At 47.0% G+C, this 20,749-nt stretch overlaps 1 protein-coding gene and 1 pseudogene across 1 annotated transcript in view; one reads left to right on the top strand and one right to left on the bottom strand.

Moving 5' to 3' along the window:
* Positions 1 to 20,749, top strand: part of LOC137349390 (zinc finger protein 229-like) — a 69,559-nt gene continuing 48,810 nt past the window's right edge. The window contains exons 1-2 of the mRNA XM_068014912.1: positions 1 to 59; positions 5,697 to 6,987. Coding sequence (XP_067871013.1) covers positions 5,798 to 6,987 — 1,190 coding nt within the window. The 5' untranslated portion in view covers positions 1 to 59; positions 5,697 to 5,797. The remainder of the gene's footprint in view (positions 60 to 5,696; positions 6,988 to 20,749) is intronic.
* LOC137348445 (zinc finger protein 229-like) lies at positions 17,519 to 20,370 on the bottom strand (annotated as a pseudogene).

Below are 20,749 nucleotides of genomic sequence, written 5' to 3'. Positions count from 1 at the left end.
TGTTTGAAGCCAGAGGGTGAAGGCGCCGGAGAGACGCTTGTGAGTCGCTTCTGCAGCCTGTAAGTGGCGGCTGGTGGGCGGGGAGGCTTCAGAAACACCCGGTGTAGGCCTCAACACCCCCAATAACAAACTCCCGGTCCTGTGTTTGCACCGAGGGGGCGGCAGCTGCGGGAAACTGAGCTCAGTTATAAAGGGGCCTGAGGGAGGGAGGAACCATTTGGGACACAGCACAGGGCAGGAGGTCCCCCCTCCCCCACTCCCTGGTTCCACAAAGACTCCCCTTGGACTGGGCCACACCTGGGCAGGGCTGGCTCAAGGTGCAGGAAGCTGCTAGGCTGAGCTGTGGACTGGGAGGAGTGGGGGGTTTGACTGACAGGCCTGGGGAGGGGGATATCAGGGCAGGTACACACACTGCACCCCCTTTTCCTCCTGGGATCTTTTACTGGAGTCGTGTTGCTGAGTGTTTCTAAACTCTGTCTCCCTATCCCGGTAATGTCGGTGGATTGTAGGTTGCTGTGAGTGTTGGACTATATTGTTTCTCCTCATTCTTCCTCCCTCTCCCACTCCGAGTTCCAGGCTGCAGGCACCAGCTGTTTGATGTGCCTGAAACATTAAATATGTTTCTCTCTTCACAGAGACCTGCTGAGTATTTCCAGCATTTTCTCCTTTTCTCTCAGATTTCCAGCATCTGCAGGACTTTGCTTTTGTTTTATTGCACGAGTTGCTCACAGAATCAAAGGCAGTGAAGGTGCTCGAGCTGGACGGAAGCAGTCGTGTCAGATCCTCAGTGGGTGAGAAATCGCCGAGTGCAGGGGAGGAATGAAGCTGGCGGATGTGCAGGGAGGCTTCAGAAATATCCGGTGTTGGCCTCCACACCCCCAGTAAGTAGCTCCCAGTCCCGCGTTCCAAGGAGAACAATCCCAGCTTCTCCTTGTAGCTAAATTCCCTCATCCCTGGAACCATTCTGGTAAATCTCCTCGACACCCTCTCAAGGACCTTCCCATCCTTCCTAAAGTGTGGTGATCAGAACTGGATGAACCAGAGTTTTATAAAAGTTCCCCTTAACTTCCCTGCTTTTGCACTCAATACCTCTATTTATCAAGCCCAAAATCCCATATTATTTGCTAACTGTTCTCAATATGTCCTGCCACCTTCAATGATCTATACATATAAACCCCCAGGTCCCTCTGTCCCTGCACGCTCTTTAGATCTGTGCCATTAAGCATTTATTGCCTCTCTCTATCCCTTCTGACAACCTGGAAATTTTCAGGATGTTAGAACTGATAGTATAGATCAGGAGTGTCCAATCTTTTTCCATGAGGGGCAACATTCTAAATGTTGTCCTACATAGGGGGCTGGAGGTGAACAACTTTCGGAAAGGTAAAGGTATTAGAAATTTATTTTACTGTTCATCAAAATAACAATAATGTGCATTTTTGTCAATAAGCTTTAAATGAGGAAACTAATGTATTAACTTACTTTCCCAACTCTATGTTGAACACTGATTTAGTGAGTTACCTGGCATGGTTTTTGCTTGCAGTAGCAGACATTGTCTGCCTGCACACTTGATGTAGCGATGCAGAGAATTCCAGATAGATTCCATTTGTGAGGAGAGATCTTGATCTCGCACTCTCCCTGTCTCCTGCTCTCTCTATTTTATTTAGAGATACAGCACTGAAACGGGCCCTTTGGCCCACCGAGTCTGTGCCAAGCAACAACCACCCATTGACACTAACCCTACAGTAACCCCATATTCCCTACCACCTACCTACACCAGCGGCAATTTACAATGGCCAACTTACCTATCAACCTGCAAGTCTTTGGCTGTGGGCGGAAACCGGAGCACCCAGCGAAAACCCACGCGGTCACAGGGAGAACTTGCAAACTCTGCAAAGGCAGTACCCAGAATCGAAGCCAGGACCCTGGAGCTGTGAGGCTGCAGTTCTAACCACTGCGTCTCTCTCTCGCTCTCTCTCTCTCTCTCCCCCCCCCGCGCGCTCTCCCCCGTTCTCTCTCTTTCCCCCCCCCCCACCGCTCTCTCTCTCTTCCCCATATCCCCGCGCTTTCTCTCTCTCCCGCTCTCTCTCTCTCTCTCCCTCTCCCGCTCTCTCTCCCTCTCCCGCTCTCTCTCCCTCTCCCGCTCTCTCCCTCTCCCTCTCCCGCTCTCTCTCTCTCCCTCTCCCGCTCTCTCTCTCTCCCTCTCCCGCTCTCTCTCTCTCTCCCTCTCCCGCTCTCTCTCTCTCCCTCTCCCGCTCTCTCTCTCTCCCTCTCCCGCTCTCTCTCCCTCTCCCGCGCTCTCTCCCTCTCCCGCGCTCTCTCCCTCTCCCGCGCTCTCTCCCTCTCCCGCGCTCTCTCCCTCTCCCGCGCTCTCTCCCTCTCCCGCGCTCTCTCCCTCTCCCGCGCTCTCTCCCTCTCCCGCGCTCTCTCCCTCTCCCGCGCTCTCTCCCTCTCCCGCGCTCTCTCCCTCTCCCGCGCTCTCTCCCTCTCCCGCGCTCTCTCCCTCTCCCGCGCTCTCTCCCTCTCCCGCGCTCTCTCCCTCTCCCGCGCTCTCTCCCTCTCCCGCGCTCTCTCCCTCTCCCGCGCTCTCTCCCTCTCCCGCGCTCTCTCCCTCTCCCGCGCTCTCTCCCTCTCCCGCGCTCTCTCCCTCTCCCGCGCTCTCTCCCTCTCCCGCGCTCTCTCCCTCTCCCGCGCTCTCTCCCTCTCCCGCTCTCTCTCCCTCTCCCGCTCTCTCTCCCTCTCCCTCTCCCGCTCTCTCTCCCTCTCCCTCTCCCGCTCTCTCTCCCTCTCCCGCTCTCTCTCCCTCTCCCGCTCTCTCTCCCTCTCCCTCTCCCGCTCTCTCTCCCTCTCCCTCTCCCGCTCTCTCTCCCTCTCCCTCTCCCGCTCTCTCTCCCTCTCCCTCTCCCGCTCCCTCTCCCTCTCCCTCTCCCGCTCCCTCTCCCTCTCCCTCTCCCGCTCCCTCTCCCTCTCCCTCTCCCTCTCCCGCTCTCTCTCCCTCTCCCGCTCTCTCTCCCTCTCCCTCTCCCGCTCTCTCTCCCTCTCCCGCTCTCTCTTCCTCTCCCTCTCCCGCTCTCTCTCCCTCTCCCGCTCTCTCTCCCTCTCCCGCTCTCTCTCCCTCTCCCACTCTCTCTCCCGCTCCCTCTGCCGCTCCCTCTCCCTCCCCCTCTCCCTCTCCCTCCCCCGCTCCCTCTCCCTCTCCCTCCCCCGCTCCCTCTCCCTCCCCCGCTCCCTCCCCCGCTCCCTCCCCCGCTCCCTCCCCCGCTCCCTCTCCCTCCCCCTCTCCCTCCCCCTCTCCCTCCCCCTCTCCCTCCCCCTCTCCCTCCCCCTCTCCCTCCCCCTCCCCCTCTCCCTCCCCCTCTCCCTCCCCCTCTCCCTCCCCCGCTCCCTCCCCCGCTCCCTCCCCCTCTCCCTCTCCCTCTCCCTCTCCCTCTCCCTCCCCCACTCCCTCTCCCTCTCCCTCCCCCGCCCCCTCTCCCTCTCCCTCCCCCGCCCTCTCTCCCTCCCTCCCCCGCTCTCTCTCTCTCGCTCCATGTCTGCCGGCCTCTGTCTCTCTGCTCCGCTCCCAGGGCCCGGTCACCCCGGCAGCCTGCTCCCAGGGCCTGGTTACCACTGCACCTTGCTGCTGGGCCTGCACCTCCTTAGATGGTGATGAAGAGCCTGAGGCCCAGGCTGAGTACATACGCAGGCAGAGCCAGTGCTTGGCCTGGGTCCTGAGCTCACGTCCAGGAAGGCTGCACTGGATATGGAGTTTGGGCGGGAAGCGCCAGCAGAGAAGCAGCTCAGCCCGCGCACCGCCATCTCACTAAAGGAGCCAAAATATCAGGTACGGAAGCTTGTCTGTCATCTTGGTAAAGGAGGACGTGTGCAGTGATGTGTCTCCGCCATGTTGGTAAAGGAGCTGTAACCATTGTCAGGTGCGATGGATACCATTGACAGGCTGGATTCTGGCCCATGGGCTGGATGTTCTGGAGTGTCGAACTAGGAGGCGTAGAGTAAAGGTTAGAGCCAGACCTTTCAGGAGTGAAGTTAGGAAACATTTCTACACACAAAAGGTGGTAGAAATTTGAAACTCTCTTCCACAAACAGCAGTTGATGCGAGATCAATGTTAATGTTAAATCTGACATTGATAGATCTTTGTTAACCAAAGGTATTAATGGAAATGGGACAAAGTCGGGTATATAGAGTTAGATCACAGATCAACCATGATCTCATTTCCTGGTGGAACAGGCTCGAGGGGCTAAATGGCCAACTCCGAGAATCATAGAAATTTACAGCACAGAAGGAGGCCATTCAACCCTTTGTGCTTGTGCTGGCCCTTTGAAAGAGCAGTTGTGCTTAGTCCCACACACCCACTTGGTGTTTGTAAGCCTGTAAGTTCCTCATTCTCAAATACCTGTCAACTCCCTTTTAAAATGACTGATAGAATCAGGTTCAACCACCTTTTTCAGGTGGAGCGTTCCAGATCCTGACAACTGTCTGTTGTTACAGAAACTGCTGAACTCAATGTTGAGTCCGGAAGGTTGTCAAGTCCTGTTCCTCGAGCTCCCATTGAGCTTCATTGGAACAGGGCAGGAGGCCGAGGACAGAGAGGTCAGAGTGGGAGTGGGACGGAGAATTAAAATGGGAAGTGACTGGAAACCCAGGAACATGCTTTCAGACTGAATGGAGATGTTTCTCAAAGAGATCACCCTATCTGTGTTTGGTCTTCCCAATGTAGAACAGATCTCATTGTGAGCAGTGAATATAATATACAAAATTGCCAAAAGTACAAGTAAATCACTGTTTGGTTTCATCCCACAAAACCCTGAGAATAGCCCAAAGGGAGCTACTTTATTTGAAGAGTAAAAGTTACAAAGTAAAGCAAACCAATTGCTGGAATATTAAACTCCACCCCAGCTATAAAGAATATTAACACAGCAGATATAAACCCCACTGTCAGAATGAATATGGTTCAGTCCTGGATGTGATTAACAGCAGCAATAATTACAGAATGCAACAGCTACAGTCACTTGTGAACTCACTGGTGTCTCAGCATTTTGGATATCGATTAAATTCCTTCCCACAGATGGAGCAGGTGAACGGCCTCTCGTTATATTATTATAATATAATACTATCTTTAATATCATCTAATAAGATATTCTTTCTTACAGTTCAGTGGGATGTAAACAGTGACCCCAGCACCTTCAGGAGAGATGGTGCGAAAGCCCCTGTGTGCAGAGTGAGCATCAAATCAATGTGTGTAAATCCTCTCCTAATACCCTGTAAAAGGAGGTAATAAAAGTCATCACTGTCAGTACAGGATAGAAATTCAGAACAGACAATTCGAGATCCTATGGAACATTTTATTCCTCTCTTGTTTCCCCAAAGCTGTCAATCGCAGTCCCACACACTCTCCCTCCTCCCTGTGCTGAAATCCAAACCCATGACACCATCTGCACCATTTCTTTCCTCCTCTGTCAGTTTTCTCCCTCCCTCTACTGTGGCTGGGTTCAGTTCTCCAGCCCCTGTGTGCAGAGTGAGAATAAAATTAATGAGTCAATGATTTTCTGTCCTGGTCACTAGGACCCTGAAGCCCCGCCCACTCTCTGTTCTGGTCCCACAAATTACCAGATTCATTCAGCTCAATTTCACAACTTGTCTTTGTGTTTTTGTGGGTTCTCTCTCACTCCCTTTTTCCTGTTGTAACTTCATGTTACAGGATATTAGAAAGGGAGGATTTGCGGAAGGAAACTCAAACATCACCTCAAGATGTGACAGTCACTCGATTCATCAGGATCTGAATATCATCGGCCTTTGATCATGGAAGCAAAAAGTGTGGAGAAACCGTACACGTGTTCTGTGTGTGGACGAGGCTTCAGCCGATCAGCTGGCCTGTCGGTACATAAGTGTAGTCAGACTGGGGAGAAGCTGTGGAAATGTGGGGACCGTGAGAAAGAATTAAATTACACGTCTGAGCTGGAAACTCATCGACACAGTCAAACTGAGAAGAGGCCGTTCATCTGCACTGAGTGTGGGAAGGGATTCACTCATTCATCCTCCCTACTCGCCCACCAGCGAGTTCATACTGGGGAGAGGCCATTTACCTGCACTGAGTGTGGGAAGGGATTCATTAATTCATCTTCCCTACTGATGCACAAGCGAGTTCACACTGGGGAGAGGCCATTTACCTGCACTGAGTGTGGTAAGGGATTCATTCGTTCATCTGCCCTACTAAAACACCAGCGAGTTCACACTGGGGAGAGGCCGTTCACCTGCACTGAGTGTGGGAAGAGATTCTCTCTGTCATGGAACCTGCTCGCACATCAACGAATTCACACTGGGGAGAGGCCATTCACCTGCTCTGATTGTGGGGAGGGTTTTCCTCATTCATCCACCCTGCTGATGCACCAGCGAGTTCACACTGGGGAGAGGCCGTTCACCTGCTCTGAGTGTGGGAAGGGATTTACTCAGTTATCAATCCTGCTGACACACCAGCGAATTCACACTGGGGAGAGGCCGTTCACCTGTACTGAGTGTGGGAAGGGATTCATTCATTCATCCGCCCAACTAATGCACCAGCGAGTTCACACTGGGGAGAGGCCATTCACCTGCTCTGAGTGTGGGAAGAGATTCTCTCTGTCATGGAACCTGCTGGCACATCAACGAATTCACACTGGGGAGAGGCCATTCACCTGCTCTGATTGTGGGGAGGGTTTTACTCATTCATCCACCCTGCTGGTACACCAGCGAGTTCACACTGGGGAGAGGCCATTCACCTGCTCTGAGTGTGGGAAGGGATTCACTACTTCATCCAAGCTGGTGAAACACCAGCGAGTTCACACTGGTGAGAGGCCATTCACCTGCTCTGAGTGTGGGAAGGGATTTGCTAATTCATCCGCTCGGCTGAGGCACCAGCGGGTTTACACTGGGGAGAGGCCATTCACCTGCTCCGTGTGTCGGAAGAGATTTACTCAGTCATCCCACCTGGTGACACACCAGCGAGTTCACAGATAATTACAGGGGTTGGATTCTGCTGTTGCTGCTGTTCATCACATCCAGATTGAACCATGTTCATTCTGACAGTTGGGGTTTATTTCTGATGTCAGTTGCTCCTCTTGGACTGAGCGTCTGGCCCACAGCATCTCTCATTCATGTGTGAACAGACCATCGTGTCTTCAAACCTCATTTTCAATTTAAATCCACTCAGTCAATGTACTGAACAAAAGATGAACAATAAACAGATCACAGGCAAATCCTGTAACTCTATATTGACAGGAGAAAGTCTGTTCTTTAGCTCAAGAATGAGGCTGTTTCAGCTCTGTGTGTTTCTAAGCACTCGTAGACTGGAGCTGTTGGACAGACAGGCTGTTCACAACTGTTAACATGTCAGATAGTGAAGATAGTGATAGTGAAGTAAACTCACCAATTTATAAGCTCAGACTCCGGTTCGTGCTGTAATTAATACTCAGCATCCATTAGTGTTGATTTACAGTCAATCACTGAGTCGTCTGGTTAATCTTTGTTACTTGTTTTGTGAAATACTCTCCCTATTAGTGCTGAACTGCTGGATAACTCTGATTACATTTAAATGTGTTTATACATGTTTATAAAGTGTCTGTGTGTCCAGATTTAACTAAGTTGTGATTTGTAACCAATAAATGATGTTTCGGTCATGACTTGTCATCTGGTATCTTGGTGATTTGTCAAGAAAGATTTAATTCACTCACTCAGCAGCTCGAGAGGAACCAGACTGAGGTTTAATGAACATAAGAAATAGGAGCTGGAGGAGGCCATTTGGCCCTTCGACCCTGCTCTGCCATTCACCCAGATCATGGCTGATCTTCTCAACTCCACCTTCCCGCACTATCCCCATATCCCTTAATTCCCTTTGTACCCAAAAATCTATCAATCTCTGTCTTAAATATACTCAATGACTGAGCATCCACTGCTCCCTGGGGAAGGCAATTCCAAAGATTCACAACCCTTTCAGTGAAGAAATTTCTCCTCATTTCAGTCCTAAATGGCTGATCCCTTATCCTGAGACTGTGACCCGGTGTTCTAGATTGCCCAGACAGGGGAAACATTTTCTCAGCATCGACCCGGTCAAGTCCCTTAACAATTTATGTCTCAGTCAGATCACATCTTATTCTTCTAAACCTCAGGGAATATCGACCTAGTTTACTCAACCTCTCCTCATAGGAGGAGATGGAGCAGAGTGGGGGTGCTGTACAATAGTGGTTATGTTATTCAACTAGTAATCCAGAGGCCTGGACTAATGATGCCAAGACATGAATTCAAATCCCACCACTGCAATTCAGGGATTTAAACTCAATTAATTAAATAAATCTGGGATTTGAAAAAGCGAGGATCAATATTGGTGACCATGAAACTACGGATTGTCCTAAAAACCCACCTGGTTCACTAATTTCCTTCAGGGAAGGAAATTTGCCGTCCTTACCCGATCTGTCCTCCAGATGCACAGAAATGTGGTTGACTCTTAACTACCCTATGAAATGGCCCAGCAAGACACTCAGTTATATTCAAGGAGGTAGCTCACCACCACCTTCTCGGGCAATTAGGGATGGGCAATAAATGCTGGCCATTTCAGTAACACTCACAGTCCATGAATAAATAGAACAATCGCCTTATCCCAGGAACCAGACGAGTGAACCTTCATTGCATTCCCTCAATGGTGGTATGTCCTTCCTTAGGTAAGGAGACCAAAACTGCACACACTGCTCCAGGTGGGGCCTCACCAATGTCCTGTATAATTGTAGTAAGACTTCTTTACCCTTATACCCCAATCCCTTTGTAACAAAAGCTAACATACCATTTGCCTTCCGAATTGCTTGCTGTCCGTCCATGTTAACTTTCTGTGATTCACGTACAAGGACACTGTTATGTGTACTTTGCTTTTAAAAAAGAAAAATACTTGGAGTTCTGTGTTTTGCAAGACTGAGAAAATTGAAAGCTGAACTGAGTGGGGCACAGTCTCCAAGGCAACTTGTTTCCAAGCAACAACAGCAAGGAAAATGATAGGTCACATGACATTGTTAAGAGTTCAATTTCACTTTGCTTTGTGAAAGACCAGTGCTGGGCAGGCAGGAGGCAGAACAAACTGGCTGGGACTTGTGTTTTTTGGCAGACTAGAAAAAGACCTCTCCCTGAAAAGAAGGCATCTCTTGTAGAACGAAATTCCACATTTGAGTTGTGTCTGTGTTCTGCCAGGAGAGGAAAGGACCCAGAGAAAGAGGAGTTGCTGCTCTCTGTGGAGGAAACCCTGCATTGTTAAAGGTAGCAAATTCCTATTGCCTCCAGTCTCTGAAAAATCTCTGCCTCAAGAGTGATTCCTGTTCCTCCTGTTTTTTTTGGGTGGGAGATCCTGAAATCTCAAAAAGGCTTCCATTGCTGGACTGCTACTTTAAAATTTAAGTAGACTTGTTGCTACATCTTTTGCTGCATCTTTTGCTGAAAGATCTGTGTGATGCCTGCTGCAGACAAATTGCCTTGTTAGTCTACCCATCACAGAATGTTCATCAAACTCGCCTGGAGAGACTTTGAGTGGCATCTGACGATTTGTCTCTGGGACACCTCACCGATTCACAAATAACCCACCAGACCATGACCACCAATGATTTTATTATTCCGAAGAAACAGTTGAACACCAAAAACCCTTTTGCCCCAGTTAACCAGTTTTTCAATGTATGTGCGTGTTCAGGAAGCTTAGGAAGAATAAGAAGTTATAAGATCTTTTTATATGTATGGATTCATCCCATTATTGTTTAAGATTTCGTTTATTAATAAATAGTTAATTTTATTGTTGTTTGAAGAAATCTGGTTTTGTGTGCTTCATTCTAGGAGATAAATAAAATGTTTAATTTGGCTAATTTCCAGTAGGTGGGAAACTTTACTAATATGCAGTGGGACTGAATTAACAGTGCATTACTCCCACCTTGGTCGGAACAACACCCAGGTCCCTCTGAATGCAAATATTTCTCAGTTTCTCAACATTCAGAACAAAAAGTTTTTTTAAACATTTTTCTTATCAAAGTGGATAACTTCACACTTCACTATATTGAATTCCAACTGCCATGTTCTTACCCACTCACCCACCCAACCTGTCTGTATCCCTCTGAAGCCTCTTTCTGTCTTTCTCATTTCTTGCTTTCCCACCTAACTTTGTATCTTCAGCAAACCTGCAGACATTACACTTACACTCAATCCCTTCACTTGAGTCATTTCTATAGATTGTAAATAGCTGAGGCCCAAGTACTAATCCTTGCTATACCCTGCTAGTTACAGCGTGCCAACCTGAAAATGGCCCATTTATTCCTACTCTCTGCTTTCTGTCCATTAACCAAACTTCAATCCATGCTCATATATTACCTCAATCTCATGAGTCCTAATTTTTTTTTTATTCATTCATGGGATGTGGGCGTCGCTGGCTAGGCCAGCATTTATTACCCATCCCTAATTGCCCTTGAGAAGGTGTTGGTGAGCTGCCTTCTTGAACTGCTGCAGTCCATGTGAGGTAGGTACACCCACAGTGCTTTTAGGAATGGGAATTCTACGGTTTTGACCCAGCGACAGTGAAGGAATGGTGATATAGTTCCAAGTCAGGAATGTGTGTGACTTGGAGGGGAACTTGCAGGTGGCGGTGTGCCTATGCATTTTCTGCCCTTGTCCTTTTAGTTGGTAGAGGTTGTGGGTTAGGAAGGTGCTGTCTAAGGGGCCTTGGTGCGTTGCTCCAGTGCATCTTGTAGATGGTACACACTGCTGCCACTGTGTGTCAGTGGTGGAGGGAGTGAATGTTTGTAGATAGGATGCCAATCAAGTGGGTTGCTTTGTCCTGGATGGTGTCGGGCTTCTTGAGTGTTGTTGGAGCTGTACCATCCAGGCAAGTATTCCATCACACTCCTGACTTGTTCCTTATAGATGGTGGACAAGCTTTGGGGAGTCAGATGAGTTACTCGCTGCAGGATTCCTAGCCTCTGACCGGCTCTTGTAGCCACGGTATTTATATGGCTACTCCCAGTTCAGTTTCTGGTCAATGGTAGCCCCCAGGATGTTGATAGTGGGGGATTCAGTGATGGTACTGCAATTGAATGTCATGGGGAGATGGTTGGAGTCTTTCTTGTTGGAGATGGTCATTGCCTGGCATTTGTGTGACTTGAATGTTACTTGCCACTTATCAGCCCAAGCCTGGATATTGTCCAGGTCTTGCTGCATTTCTACATGGACTGCTTCAGTATCTGAGGAGTCGCAAATGGTGCGGAACATTGTGCAATCATCAGCGAACATCCCCACTTCTGAACTTATGATTGAAGAAAGAATTGTGTGTAATAACCTCTGGTGTGGCACCTTATCAAATGCTTCTTGCTTCTTGAAAATCCAAATAAACTACTGTTTCCTCCTTATTCACCTGACTAGTTACATCCTCAAGAAACTCTTAACAGATTTGTTAAACATGATTTCTTCTTCACAAGTCCATGTTGACTCTGCTGAATCATATTATGATTTTCTAAGTGCCCTGTTACCATTTCCCCAGATAATACATTCTAGCATTTTGCCTACAACTAATGTGAGGCTAATTGGACAATAGCTCCCCATTTTCTCTCTTTCTCCAAGGTTATTACTGAACCCTTTCTCAACTGATTATTTCATAAAGTGCTGTACTTGAGTCTTAATTTGGCCTTGTGCCATCTCCTAGTGGGCTTGTCCTGTCCTGTCAGTGCTGGGTCAGGCCATTGTCCAGCTCAAACAGCCCAGATAACAGGAGCCAACGAACCTTATTTCACTCCTCAGGGTGGTTTGTTTCTTGAGGTTCAGATTATCATTAAAATAACAACACGCACTGTGTCCACCCATTGTTCTCCCAGACGCACCGTCACCTCACAGTCAGGATCATGTGTCTATGAAGGGGAGATTGTTGTCCTGTCTAGACCACCCTGAATACCCTTGCTTCATAATGGTCAGGAGTAGAAGGTCCCAGTATTGTGAGAAGAGCCTCAGGGAATCAGTCCCAGTGATCCTGTAAAACAGAGGAACACATGAGTGGGAAGAGGCCATTCAACTCCTCGAGCCTGTTCCTCTATTCAGTTATATCATGACTGATCCATATCGCAACTACCTTTACCAGAGTTGATTACATATCCCTGTAACCTTACCCAATAGGTAACTCACAAGTTTTGACATTTTCCTTTTCTCCCCATCCACAGCAGCTTTTTGGGGGGACAGTGTTCCAGATTTCACTATCCTTTGTGTGAAGAAGTGCTTCCTGACAGCACCCCTGAATGGCCCAGCTCTAATTTTAATGTTGTGCCATCTTATTCTGCATTCCACCAACAGAGGAAATCATTTTTCTTTATCGACCCTCTTAAAACCTTTAATCTTCTTTAATACCTGAATTACATCACCCCTTAATATTCATACTCTATGAAATACAAGCCCAGTCTATATGACCTGTCCTCACAATTTAACCCTTTTAGCCCTGATATCATTCTGGTGAATGTGCAGTGTACCTCCTGCACAGCTGATATATCCTTCCTGAGATGTGCTGCCCAGAATTAAACACCTCACTTCAGATGATGTGTAACCAGAGTTGCATATAACTGCAGCATTACTTTCACCCTTCAGATAAAGGCAAACATTCCATTAGACATTTTAATTCCCTTTTCTCCCAGTCCAGTAGTTTTTCGTGATTTCTGTGCATGAAACCCAAAATCTCTCTGTCCCTTCACAGTTCCTAACTTTTAATCATTTAGAAAATATTCTGATTCATCTTCCTTAGATCTAAGTTACCAGAATGGTTCCAGGGATGGGAGATTTTAGCTACAAGGTGAGGTTGTAAAAGCTGGGGTTGTTCTCCTTTGCACAAAGGAGATTGAGGGGAGATTTAATCAAAGTGTAAAAGATTATGACAGGCATGGATAAGTTAGACAAGGAAAACTGTTCCCATTAACTAATGGTACAAGGATTAGGAGACGCAGATTGAAAGTTTTGGGCAAGAGATGCAGAGGGAATATAAGGAAGCACTTTTTTACACAGTGGGTAGTAAATGATCTGGAATTCGCTGCCCATGAGGGTGGTGGAAGCAGAGACAATCAGTGATTTCAAGAGGAAATTGGATGGTCACTTGAAGGAAATAAACTTGCAGGACTACAGGGGTCAAGCAGGGGAGTAGGACTGACTGGATTACTGTGTGGAGAACTGTCATGGACTTGATGGGCTGAATGGTCTCCTCTGTTCCATACATGACTCTAATGTTAATGACCTCACACTTCCCCACATTGACCTCCTGCTGTCTCTGTTATCTCCACTCGCTAAATCTATCAATGACACAATGCAATTTTTTGCTCCCTTCCAGAATACTCAATATGTCACCTAACTCAGTATGTGGGTTTGTTCAGGGAAAATCGTGTTCAACTTGCTGGAGTTTTTGAAGACATAACAGAGAGGGTTGGTGGGGGCAATGTTGTTGATGTGGGGTACATGGACTTTCAAAAGGCATTTGATACAGTGCCACACAATTTATATGTATTTATTTATGAGTATTTCCAGCACTTTCTGGTTTTATTTCATCTTCCAGAAGATCTGATTTGCAAAAGTAAATCCTGGGACTGTGAGGTTTAAAAGATCTCCCGAAGGAATCATCAGCTTCTTCACACTGTGACATTGCATGTACAAAACACCAATCCTGGGCTGAGTGGGTATGGGGACAGTGAACAGAAGAGGGATGGGGAATCAGCAGTGTTTGTGTTTTTACAATGAGGCATAAACAGATGGTGAGACAAAGAGAGAAATAGAGGGAGAGAAAGAGATTGAAATGACAGGTTAAACACAGAGGGAGAGAGACAGGCTCTGGGGCTCTCCAGTGTTTAGTGACTACCCAGCTCCCAGCCTGTGTCGAAAACCACTCTCCCCACCCCCTTGCCAAAGGCCTAATGTGTAAAGATAAATCCTGGGACAATGATAAGGAATTAACACCTTAATGGCAGTTTTAAAGAGAGTTTCTCAGCTTCTGGACAGACTGGGGCCTGGTCATGTCACTGTCCGCCTGTAGATTAGCTGAAAGATGCAGCAAATGTTCTCAACAATGACCTTGTAGGAATAAGTTCACAGATCATCAAAAAGCAGCTCCCTGGAATGTCTCTGTTCAAAGCAGCCCTGGTACCTGGATTAACATGACAATGGACAAGATCTCAGCACCTAATCGTCCCTCTCACATTTTAAATCTGTTCCCACTTTACAGTCTCTGGGTTTATAGTGGGGGATGTGTAAATGATGCAGAGATCGTCAATGTTAGTGAGTGACAGAGAAAAGGAGCCCTGGGCTATTGATGTGTCTTTTATTTTAAAAAGTCTTTGCTTTGTTCTCATCAATGTTTCATTTCTCTATCCAGGAGATTTTTAGCAGCTGTAACATGTCAATGCATGGGATAACATCATGCTGACCATTAGGACCAAGCTAATGGTTTATAAGACCTGTGTTCTCAACACCTTGCTGTATGGCTAAAAAACATGGGTGATTGACAGCTACCAGGAAAAGTAGCTCAATAATTTCCATCTTTGCTGTCTGTGGCCCATTATGGGTATATCCTGGCAGGACAAAATCACAAATGTGGCAGTCCTCTCAAAGGCAGAGCTCCCAAGTGTGTTGGCACTAATCAAACAGAGGTGGCTTTGGTGTATCAGACAAGTCCACAAGATGGAAGATGGTTTCTTACCCAAGAACCAAGGTAGCAGGGGCCAGGCGACCAGTGGGCGCCCAAAGCTCCGCTTCAAGGAATTTGCAAGTGTGACCAGAAAGCCCTAAATGTCGACTATCACAGTTGGGAGTCCCTCGCTGATGAAAGAGGGAAATGGCAACACATCCTGTGGACTGGTGTGCAATACCACGATGACCAGTTGCTGCAGCAGCTTGGCAACAGACGCCAATGTCAAACACAACAACTCACAGCATCACTTGGCAGCTTCATGTGCAGCACTTGTGGCAGAGCCTGCGTCTCAACGGTTGGCTTTTACAGCCATCAGCAAAGGTGAACCAAGAGAAGATAAATCACCTAAATAGATTGTTTGCTGCATGTCCATCATCTTTTACAGGTGAAAGGATGACAGTCCACTGTTTCCCTCACTCTCTCCTTTCTCTATTTCTCTATTTCTCTCTCTCTCCCACTTCTCTCATTGAGAGAGAAAGATAGGGAGAAAGAGAGAGACACACAGAGAGAAATCCACAATCAGAAACTAAACAAATGACCTCCTTCTATGCTGTAAATGACTCTTTGACTCTAAAATGAGTTAAAATGGCTGCTGTACATTGCATTTAAACATCAAAATACATCTCACTGCCTAAAACACAAACATTATTCAGGAATTATAACAAACAAACGGACAAAGAAGGACCAGAAATAAAGGTACTGAATTGGGGGAAGGCCGATTTCAATATGATAAAACAGGATCTGGCCAAAGTGGACTGGGAGCAGCTACTTGTGGGAAAGTCTAAATCAGACCAGTGTGAGTCAATAAAAAATGAAATAGTGAAAGATCAGGGCCAACATGTTCCCAAAAGGTGAAGGGTAGGACCAACAAGTCCAGGGAACCCTAGATGTCAAGGGATATAGAGGATTGGATAATGGGGGAAAAAAGGAGGCTTATGGCAGATTCAGAGGGCTGAAAACAGTGCAGGTGCTTGTGGAGTATAGAAAGTGTAGGGGGTGGGGTACTTAAAAAAGTAATTCGAAGAGTGAAGAGGGGGCATGAAAAATCACTGGTGGCCAAGCTAAAGGAACATCCCATGGCGTTTTATAAGTATATTAAGGTCAAGAGGATAACCAGGGAAAGAGTAGGGCCCATTCGGGACCAAAGTGACAATCTGTGTGTGGAGCCGGAGGATGTAGGTGAGGTTTGAAATGATTACTTTTCATCTGTGTTCACTATGGAGAAGGATGATGTCAGTGTAGAACACAGGGAGGGGGATTAGTGTAGGATTAGTATAAATGGGTGGTTGATGGTCAGCACAGACTCGGTGGACCGAATGGCCTGTTTCAGTGCTGTATCTCTAAACTAAACTAAACATTCTGTTAGGAGCATGTGATACTCCTGATCCAATTTTCTTTTAGACAATTATATACCTTCAAGCACAAAAGAGGCAAATAACCTTATTAACTTTAGCAAATGTGGTGCCTCTATAGATAGAATTGCTTGTTTTTAAATATCATGACTCATGGTAGATTTTATAACATAATTAGTCACATTATAATGATTCGAAACTAAAATAATCTTGTTTGCCATGCAGATCTGATTATAATAATGAAAACGAATGAAAAATGTGATTTTCCTTTTCAAATGGTCCAAATATTATGCAATGTAAAAAGTGTCCCAGATCTTGCTGGTGACAGTGGAGAAGTAATGAGACTAGTGTTGTACCTCCAGGAAGCAATCCCTGCACTCCAGGTCCCAATACCTGGTGGGACATCCTGCCCCATGTGCCCAAAGATCTGCAGGTCATGAATCGGCCTATTCAGTGACCTGAAGACCCATGGCAGAAACTTTGAGTGGATGTCATCCTCAAATCGAGGGACAGCCGACAACAACCTCAACAGTAACAAGTTTGAGGTTCTGTTGCATCATCCCCAAATCAAGCTCAAATGTTTGGTAAAGGCCCTGTGACAATGCAGCAGGTCCAATAGACAGCTGTATATCCCAACAGTGATGAACACTTCTGGCTCCTGTTCTACTGCATCAATTGGTTCAGTGACAGCTGCATTTAACAGCAAGGTGAGCTGAAAATCATAACTATTGTGTTGGCTTGGAGAAAGACAGCATGTACAGAGTACTGTGCCATCAGCCTGAGAAACCCAGTGACCATTTATAGTGACTGCAGAGAGCTCACAGGATAGTTTCACTGTAACCAATGCACAGCACTAGTGGTGCAAGACACTCTTTTCCAGATAATCTTAAGCAATGCCAAAACACACATTGAAGAAAGATGGCCAGAGTTATATTCCTTGTGTTCCATCACTATGGTGTAAAAGACAGCTTCACACTGACTCAAGGTTTACAGTGTGACTGGGTCAGTAGACAGTGAAAATGGAGGTGAACAATGAATGGAATTCAGCCATACACCTGAGCAAACCGATAAGTGGAAATTCCAGATCACTTCAGTTGCTGCAAAGCACAGGACATATTAAGTTTATACAGTTCATGTTCACTGCAGGATATTCACATTCAGTAACCAGTATGTGCAGAGTTTTCAGAAATTATTTCAGACACACACTGCTGTGTAAATGGAAGCAAGTTTCAAATTCCTATTGACAGACCAATGTTTTTGCTGCAGACCAGCGACTTGCCAGCTACTGATCCTGCACCATTAATTTTAAACCATGTCAAATGAGCTGTGTCAGTTCTCAGGTGGTCTCTGCTAAGATATCCCATGAAGGCAAAAATAAACATTGGGAATTGGTCTGTGTATACACACATCTCCTTTTTGTCTATTTACAGAAGACTGACACACTGAAGTTGTGAAGGAGTTTGCAGTTCCACCCACTTGCTTTCCTGTTTGAAATTCATTTCCACCAAGGTGGAAGACTATAAAAAATAAAGGTGACATAAAAAGGTAAAAATAAAATCGCCGAGCAGCTGCAATTTCTTTCAAAGCCGGTCTTTTAGTTCAGGTCAGAAGGGGAGAAGCCAATGGTGGATTTCCGAAACATCAATGTCGGAAATCTGATATTTGATGAAAATTTCTCATCCCCGAGTTACTTGTGAACTCGCTGGTGTCTCAACAGATAGGATGAAGTAGTAAATCCCTTCACACAGTCAGAACAAGTGAATGACCGATCCCTTGTGTGAACTCCCTGGCGTTTCTGAAGGTTGGAGGACTGAGTGAATCCCTTCCCACACTCTGTGCAGGTGAATGGCCGCTCCCCAGTGTGAACTCCCTGGTGTTTCTGAAGGTTGGAGGACTGAGTGAATCCCTTCCAACACTCTGAGCAGGTGAACAGCTTCTTCCCAGTGTGAACTCGCTGGTGTGTCAGAAGGTCAGAAGTAGTAGTGAATCCTTTGCCACATTCTGTGCAGTTGAATGGTTTCTCCGCTGTGTGAATTCGCTGGTGTTTCAGCAGATCAGAAGAAGTAGCGAATCCCTTCCCACACTCTGTGCAGGTGAATGGCCTCTCCCCAGTGTGAACTCGCTGGTGTGCCAGTAGCTGGGATGACTGAGTGAATCCCTTCCCACACTCAAAGCAAGTGAATGGCCTCTCCCCAGTGTGAACTCGCTGGTGTGTCAACAGCATGGGTAACTGAGTGAATCCCTTCCCACATTCCGTGCAGGTGAACGGCCTCTCCCCAGTGTGAATGCGCTGGTGTACAGTGAGAGTGTGGAATCGTCTGAACCCAGTCCCGCAGTGAGAGCACCTGAACGGTTTCCTGTCAGTGTGAACACATTGATGGGACATCAGTTCAGTAGAACATTTATAGCAATTCCCACAGAATGGACATTTAAAAGTCTCTCCCCAGTGTGAACTCGCTGATGTGTCAGCAGGTAGGATGCTTGAGTGAATCCCTGCTCACACTCGGTGCAGGTGAACAGCCTCTCCAGAGTGTGACTGCGTGGATGAGCTTCCAGCTCAACTAAATAATTGAATCCCTTTCCACAATCCCCATATTTACATGGTTTCTTCCCAGTGTGACTGCACTTGTGTTTCAACAGGTCCGATAATCGGCTGAAACCTCGTCCACACACAGAACATGTGTACAGTTTCTTCCCAGTGTGACTGCACTTGTGTTTCAACAGGTCCGATAATCGGCTGAAACCTCGTCCACACACAGAACATGTGTACAGTTTCTTCCCAGTGTGACTGCACTTGTGTTTCAACAGGTCCGATAATCAGCTAAAACCTCGTCCACACACAGAACATGTGTACAGTTTCTTCCCAGTGTGACTGCACTTGTGTTTCAACAGGTCCGATAATCAGCTAAAACCTCGTCCACACACAGAACATGTGTACAGTTTCTTCCCAGTGTGACTGCACTTGTGTTTCAGCAGGTCCGATAATCGGCTGAAATCTCGTCCACACACAGAACATGTGTTCAGTTTCTTCCCAGTGTGACTGCACTTGTGCTTCAACAGGTCCGATAATCAGCTGAAACCTCGTCCACACACAGAACATGTGTTCAGTTTCTCTCCACTCTGATCGCTGCTTTTTCTTTCCACGTTCAAAATCTGGTGATATTCAGGTTACGATAAATTGGGTGACTCCTCCAGATCCTGATCTGATGTTTTTTTGCATTTCACGACTGCAATTCCTCTCCTTCCAAAACCCTGTGAAATGGATTTTAAAAAGAAAAAAAAAAGTGTGAGAGAACCCACAAAAACACAAAGGCAGGTTGGGAAATGGAGCTGAATGAATCTGGAACATTTTGGGGACGGTACGAGGAAAAAGTGACCATGAAAGCTGCTGTTTTGACGTACAACCCCAACTGGTTCACTAATGTCCTTCAGGGAAAGGAACCCCTGCCACCCAGTCTGGACCTACACAAGACTCGGCTCTCTATGGGAGGAGAGAGAGAGAGAGAGGTGGGAGGGAGAGGGAGAGGAGAGGGATTTTATATATCTACAACTCGACCAGAACTTTGACAGAACCTCCCACACCCTCAACTTCCATCATCTAGACGGACCAGCGGAGCAGGTGTATGTGAACACCAAGTTCCCCTCCAAGTCACACACCATCCTGACTTGTCTGACATCCAGTACTGGAAGAACAGAAATTTCATCCAATTAAATATTGGGAAGTCTGAAGCTATTGTCTTCAGTTTCTGCTACAAACTCCACTCCCTAGCCACCAACTCTCAATCACCCTCCCTGGCAACTGTCAGAGGCTAAACCAGACCATTCATAATTTTGGTGTCATATTTGACTCCGAGATGAGCCTCCGACTGCATATCAGCACCATCACTCAGACCACCTATTTCCACCTCAGTAACATCACCAGACTTCACCACTGTCTCAGCTCATCTGCCTCTGAAACTTACATCCATGTATTTGTTACCTCTCACCTTGACTATTCTAACACACTCCTGGCCGGCCTCCCACATTCTACCCTCTGTAAACTTGAGATCATCCAAAACTCTGCTGCCTGTGTCCTACCTCGAACCCAGTCCTGTTCACCCATCACCACTGTGCTCACTGACCTACACAGACTCCCAGTTAAGCAGCACCTCAATTTTAAAATCCTCATCCTTGCTTTCAAATCCCTCCATATCCTCACCCCTCACCATCTCTATAATCTCCTCCAGCCCCACAACGCTCAGAGCTCACCTAATTCTGGCATCTTGAGCATCCCCGATTTTCATTGCTCCATCACTGGTGGCCATGCCTTCAGCTGCCAAGGCCATAAGCTTTGGAAATCCCTCCCTGATCCTCTCCGCCTCTTTACCTCACCTTCCATGCTCCAGACACTTCTTAAAACTTTTGGTCATCTGCCCTAATATATCCTCATGTGGCTCAGTGTCAAATGTTATTTATTTTATTTAGAGATACAGCACTGAAACAGGCCCTTCGGCCCACGGAGTCTGTGCTGACCAACAACCACCCATTTATACTAACACTACAGTAATCCCATATTCCCTGTCACCTACCTACATGAGGGGCAATTGACAATGGCCAATTTACCTATCACTTGCAAGTCTTTGGCTGTGGGAGGAAACGGGAGTACCCAGCGAAAACCCACGCAGTCACAGGGAGAACTTGCAAACTCCGCACAGGCAGTACCCA

The sequence above is a fragment of the Heterodontus francisci genome, chromosome 34 (assembly GCF_036365525.1).
Source record: "Heterodontus francisci isolate sHetFra1 chromosome 34, sHetFra1.hap1, whole genome shotgun sequence".
NCBI classification, from domain to species: domain Eukaryota; kingdom Metazoa; phylum Chordata; class Chondrichthyes; order Heterodontiformes; family Heterodontidae; genus Heterodontus; species Heterodontus francisci.
The sequence above is the reverse complement of the archived record's forward strand: the minus strand, read 5'-3'. Positions and strand labels throughout refer to the sequence as shown.